General features: G+C 34.4%; 1 protein-coding gene across 2 annotated transcripts in view; it reads right to left on the bottom strand.

Annotated features, from left to right (window-relative positions):
• UNC5C (unc-5 netrin receptor C) overlaps nt 1-6,931 on the bottom strand; it is a 437,515-nt gene that overhangs the window by 181,411 nt on the left and 249,173 nt on the right. For both annotated transcript variants that reach the window (XM_004387005.1, XM_012558632.2), the window contains exon 2: nt 3,632-3,853. In XM_004387005.1, coding sequence (XP_004387062.1) covers nt 3,632-3,853 — 222 coding nt within the window. The remainder of the gene's footprint in view (nt 1-3,631; nt 3,854-6,931) is intronic.

Below are 6,931 nucleotides of genomic sequence, written 5' to 3'. Positions count from 1 at the left end.
CCTCTGCTCAATTTTCTATTGGATTGCTGGTCTTTCTCTGAAACATACTTTAAGAGCTAATTAAATGAACCCTGTGAATAACATATGTCTGCAGATATCATAGCCAGTTTTTGTTTGCCCTGTGGCTTTGTTTGTTTTGGTCAGGCAAATTTCGTAATGTTTTCCAATTAGGCTTCTAGATTTTGTGTCTTAATTTAAAAAACTCTGCCCACCCCCAAAAGCAATCAATCAACAAATTGTTAATATTTTATTTTCATGTTTATTATTTTTTTGGGCCCCAACATCTGGAATTTATTTCATTCTAAAGAATGAGATATAATCTAAACTTTATTTTTTTCTTTTCCAACTGCTTAGCTTATTGTCTCAATATGTGTAACAAATAAACCATCTTTTCTTAATTGTTTGAAAAACCATCTTTATCACAATCTACAAAGCTTTAGATACTTCGGTCTTTCGTGGTTTCTAGTTTAATCCATTGATCTGTACGTTTTATCCTCTGCTAAGATCACATGCCTTCATTTTATTTTAGCTTTAAAACATATTTATAAAGAGCTAGAGTTCCCTCATTACTATTTCAGAATTTTCCCAGCTATTTTCACAAATTATTTTTCATACAATGCTGTTGACTATACAGATTCATTTATAAATAGCAAACCCAAAAAAATCTACTGCCATTGAGTCAATTCTAATTCATAGAGACCCTACAGAACAAAGTTGAGCTGCCCCATAGGGTTTCCAAGGCTTTAAATCTTTGAGAAGCAACTGCTGTATCTTTCTCTGCAGAGTGGCTGGTGATTTCCAATCTCTGACCTTTCAGTTAGCAGCCAAGCTTTTAACCACTACTCCACCAGGTTCCTTTATAAATAGCTGACACTTAAAAAATATTCCATCTTTTTATTCAAGAACAAGATATGTCTTTCCATTTATTCAAGTCATTATGTGTTTTTCCTCTCTGAGTAGAGTTTAAAAATTTCCTTTTTAAAATCCTGCAAACTTCTTGTTAACTTTATACCTATATATTTTCTTTTACATCACTATTGTAAATTATATCTTTTATTTCATTACATTTTGAATTGACTACCATCTGTACATAGAAAAGTTAATGGGTTAAGTAAATTTTATATCAGTCACTTTTCTGTATTCTCTTGATGTTTTTTTCTAGTTTTTCATTTGATACTACTTCAATTTTCCAGGTATATAATTCATACCATCTGTCAAAAATAATAATTTTTTTTTTTACAATTTTTACACCTCTTAATCCTTTGCCTTGTCTAATTGCACTGGCTAGTACGTTAAGAAACAGTATTAAATGATAGTGGTATTGGTGAGCCTCCTTGTCTTTTCTTCTAATTTTAAAGTTAATACTTACTTGCTTCTAGAATGTCAAAATTTGGCTGGATAATGGCCTTTCTTGTAAAGTTTTGGGCAAATAATGAAAGTTAACAGAAAGCTATACTGCGTTCCTCTTTATCCCTGCATCTTGGGAGAACAGTGCAAGGGTTGGAGCTGCCAAATCTTCTCTTAGTTCTGAACTATCCTATCCTTAATATGAATGAAAATATGCCATATATTTTAACTTAAAGTTGTTTAAAAAGGTAGTTTTAATAATTGGTGTACGCTATATAAATTAATTTTTATGTAGATGTGTAGAAAATATATTCCAGAAAAGCAAAATGTCTTTTTTTCTTATTCGAAACATAACATGAAGTTATGGCGGAGGTGCTCAGTATCAGAGCTGTTTTGTTTTTATTTCTAATCTTTCTATATACTAATTTTCATTACTTTAGCAAACCAAACCAAACCAAACAAACAAAAACACTTTGCTATCAAGTCAATTCCAACTCATAGCGATCCTATAGGACAGAGAGGAACTGCCCCCTAGGGTTTCAAGCAGCGGCTGGTGGACTCGAACTGCTGCTGTTTTGTTTAGCAGCCATAGCTCTTAACCACTGAGGCACCAGGGCTCCACTTTAGCAAAGACAGACCTAAATATGTTTGTGACCTACATTTTAGCCTTTGTGATTTCTTTTTCCACTTACTGTTAAAAGCTTATGTGTTTGAACTCTCTACTAATAAACGAGCTGAACCAAATAAAACTCAATTCACTTGAGATATTGAAGACATCTGGTGGAATTAAATTCTAAGTAATTAGACCAAGAGGTGGGACAATTCCCTGAAGTATCCGTACAGTTGGATACCCAGTTATTTCTGCAGTCATCAGCTTACATGCAGTGAACATATTGATTCACAAACTAACAATTATGTAGCGTTGCCACCTGATTTTCTGAGACTATGTTACATATGTATACACTACACACTGCTCTTTTAAAAGATACCTCTTCTTAGTTCTTTCACAGTCTGTTTTATTTCTTATGTTCCATTACCTCATTATATCTATGTTGTGAGAAATATTGAAAGTAGATTTGCCTCAAGTGCTGGTTCTACTCTTCCTTGGTTAATCCAACAAATGGATACAAATATAAATTATTTACAATTTGCATTGTGAAAAAAAACATGGATCCATTTTGCATGTAAATATTATATTCTTGAAGGAAGGAAAACTATTTAAATGCTTCAATTTTTGTCATATTTGTTACTATTTACCTTGGGAATATTGATAATTGAAGTCACAATGGTTAAAATATATGTCTTAATATTATAAAATTATAGATATAGAAGGGATCTGATAGTTCAAATAATCATTTTCCCTGCCAGACAGCAAAGGCACTTAAACCACACAGGAAGATATATATCTTTCCAATTAAAAAAAAAAAAAAACTCTCACAGAGTCCACTACTACCCTAAGTTACTCATTGTGGAGTGAAAAATCACGATGAAGAAAGTCTTCTTTATAACCAATCTAAATCTCACAGATTATTAAAATATAGTTCACCTTCTCTATGACTTTGATATCATACTTTTAAGGGTGATGTTTGCAGAGCCATACAGTCAAGAATTTTAGCTACACCAGGGGCAAAGATACTCTGGCCAAGATCCACATAGAAGGTGAATACTTATGTAGAAGCTACAGTTACCACTTTTCCACTTCCTTTGGATCCCACACTGCCACTGTCTTCAGTCAGATAAGGGTTCAGATAAGGGTTAGGTAGTTAGAATTCATTTTTGGATGTAAGTTAAGGATAAAGGACACTTTCAATCTGCAAAGTTTACAAACTCTTTAAGGAAATATAAGGGGAAATTATACAAGTGAATTAACATTTTGATAGCGACGTAAAGAAGAATAATTTATCTTTGGTTGAACTTGTGCCTCAGATCTTCGGGTATTTAGCTATGACATCAGCTACCCTACAAGTGAAATTCAAGAGTATCTCTTATTAAGGCACATTTTACATTAGTTCAGTCTATTCACTTGTGTTTGTCTTTCTAAGTATGAACCATGTTTTAATTCCATGTAGCCCAACAGGAATCAAGTCAGAGTTTATTCATCATATTTTACTTGGAAATGCATGAAACGAGTTTACCAAATCTTAACCAAACTGATTAAAATTTTTTTACCAAAGGAGAATAACGCCATTTTCAATTTCACCAATTGAAATAGCTGTATGCCAACACATCGAAGTAGTGAGTAAGTGAATCTTGAACAGCAATCCAAATGCAATGGAAAACTCACCAGAGGTTTCATCTACTCTCTCATCTACTATGTGGTCCTTCTGATGAACCCATTCACTATTGCACTTGAAGTAGATCTGGGTGGCGGGGCTGGCTTTACAGTACAGGTTCACAGGCTTATTCTTCACAATGTAAGCTTCTTCAGGCTCAATAAGGAAATGTGGCAGAGGCTCAGGTGGATCAGATGGAAAGGTTTCTGGGAGTTCATGAAAAAAGTCATCGTCTAGTAAAACAAGAAGAAAGTGGAAAATGGTCAAAACATTGTGGTAATTTGCCTTTCATTTGCTTTTGACTTAAAAATAATGACTCATAAATGAACTAATTAAGTCATCTGAGTGCCTCCTATGTGCCAGGCAGTGTGGTAGGTCCATTAAATGCATGATCCCAATTAAGGATTGGGTATTATTATTCTTATTTTTACATGGGGCAAAACTGAACATCAGGGAGGATAAATATCTTGCCCTGAGCACACATCTAGGAAATCGCAGAACAGGGATTGGACCCAGTTTGTCTTGCTTAAAAAATTTTTCATCTTTTTAATATATAACTATATCTCCCACTACACAGTGTTTCCCTTGAGAACAGGACAAAAGAAAAAGCAACTTCATTAGAAAAATTTGTTTGGAAAACATAAGGCTCGTAAATAAACCTCACATTCTTTGCAAAGAGCTGAACAGGAAGACCAGAAACCTGAATTCAGAATCTCTAGTTCAAACTCGAATGTATTATCATTTTCAAAAGATGCCACTGCATGAAATATTCATTCATTCATCCTTTCTTCATTCATCCAACCAAAAAGTATTTATTAAGCTCAGAATTATGCTAAACCCTGGCCCTATAGATGATAAATAACATCACATCAGCCAATACCATAGTGGAAACTGTTGTTGTCTGGTGCTGTCAAGCTGATTTTGACTCATAATGACCCCATGTGACAAAGTAGAACTGCCCCATAGAGTTTTCTAGGCTTTAATCTTCATGGGAGCAGATCACCAGGTCTTTCTCCCATGGAGCCCCTGGGTGGATTCGAACCACTAACGTTTCAGTTAACAGCCAAGCACTTAACTGTCGTGCCACTGAGGTTCCTTCAGTGGAGCCTAGCATCTAGCAATGCTGTTCAGTCATATTTTGAAATTACACTTCAAATGTTATATGGTGTTATTATTAGTCAAACCTATTCTCATTAGCATACTACTGAGTGTTATCATGAATAATAACCTCATTTTATGTAACACTGAAAATGATCAAACACACTGCTCCCTACCCTGCTGTTCCAGAATCACTGACTAAACGAAACTTAAAAATCACTTGATATATTTGCACACTTTGAGGTATATTTTTCTTCAACTTTGCATTCTGCATGATTTCAAATAATAAAAATAAAATCTCCTATCCTTCAAAGCCTCCTATTATGTTTTACAAAAGTCAGGTAAGAAGATTCTTTCCAATACACCATAAGTAATTTAAGCCTGATGATTCTCTTCCTATGAGGGACAGCAGAGAACTAAACTATTATTAATTCTTAAATTGATTAAGCACTCGAGGCTAATATGTAAAGTTAAAACTATGAGGTCAAAATTAACCATTTTTACAAGTTGTTTAAAAAAAAACCATATATTCAGTAGCAAATATAGCATATGGTACCGCTAGTCAACCAATGGTTGCTCATATGTTGCCTCGAAACTCATTTCATTCACTCATTCAGTTGTTGCCCTGTCTTGGGAGCTAGCCATTCCTGAAGTAGACATTAGTCCATTAAGACACCCAGCCTGGGAGTTTCTTCATCTAGGTCATGGGATAGCTGTTAAGTAGTGGTGACTTGTTGCCCCTGCCAATCCCTTTTGCAGTGAAAACTGTCTTCACTTACATCACAGACAAAACTAGTTTTCAAACCTTCTTCACAATTGTAAATTCCTGACATTGGAATCTAAATGATTTTCCTGTAGCTCCTGTTCTTTCTCACTTTACCTCATTAATTTGCTTTCTTCTGGCAGGGTATCATTTCTAGTTTTTCTATTGTTGAACCTCAAGGACCCAAACTGTCAGCTTACTAAAGAATAACCTTGTTTCCATCAGTTTCGGCTTCTTTAGTCAATATGCAAGAACACTCAAGACTGCTTAAACAAATATAGCTCAGAAAGTCAGAGGGATGGAGAACTGAGCTATTGACAGATCCATCAGCGCAAAGCTGATGTCTTGAAGGCCTTATCCAACTGTTTTTTTTTTGTTCCTGAAGCACTTACTGTTATATGCAATGATGGACAGTGCTCGTGATCAATAAAGCTCCACAAAATATCAGACTTGAAACACCATAGAAAGTTAGCAATTGTTTTTACTTATTATTATTCATGAAGGCATAGGGTCAATTAGATAGTTCTAATATTGGTGTATGTTTGTACATACAAAAATGTGTGTATACATTTCATAATTATTTAAGTATGTGAAGTGTAAATAGCCTTAGAAAGTGAGACTTGTTCCATAAAAGAAACAATGAATGCAAGATATCAGATGATTGTATACCATTTACCTTATTCAATAATGCAGCAAAAGTACTTTACATTCATATCCTACTGAAAGAGTTTACAGAGAGACACTAAAAATTGATTATTACCCTGCTTTGCCAAAGGATGTATTTTTCTCTTTCTTCCGGTTATTTAATTGTAAACTACTGGGAAGACTAATGGAAGCCGAGAAACTCACACATATGTTTTCAAATTAAAGGGACTCCGTTAAATGCTAGAGAAAAGAAGCGGTAATGTTTTAATAATGTGTTTACAAAGTGCATGGATAAACTAATTTTGTCCTTCCTTATTTTGAATTTTAAGACAAGAGGATTACTACAAGTAAAGATAAATGAGTCTATGTCTTGGTATGAGGCTTCATAACAATATTTGCTTTTTCATAGTGTTTGTTAAATAACACTTAAAATGCAACCTGTGTATTCTTCATGTAATAAAATGAGTGTTTCTTTTACCTATCATTCTGGTTTCTATATGATCTCACCTTTTAAATTTGACACAGAGAGATGTCTTAACCATCTTAATATACTGCTTTATTAACATTTCTTGTAATATATATATTTAAAAAAGAAAAAGCCCATTGTCCTGAACTCGATTCTAACTCACAGAGACCCTATAGGACAGAGTAGAACTGTCCCATAAGGTTTCTACGGCTGTAATCTTTACGGAAGCAGACTGCCACATCTTTCTCCGGCAGAAAGGCTGGTGGGTTTGAACTGCCAACCTTGTGGTTAGCAGCCTAGTGCTTAACCACTGTGCCATCAGGGCTCCTTCTTGTAATA

The sequence above is a fragment of the Trichechus manatus genome, unplaced genomic scaffold (genome assembly GCF_000243295.1).
Source record: "Trichechus manatus latirostris isolate Lorelei unplaced genomic scaffold, TriManLat1.0 scaffold00178, whole genome shotgun sequence".
In the NCBI taxonomy this organism is placed as follows: Eukaryota; Metazoa; Chordata; class Mammalia; order Sirenia; family Trichechidae; genus Trichechus; species Trichechus manatus.
Note: the sequence above shows the minus strand (reverse complement) of the source record. Positions and strands in the feature narration are given on the sequence as shown.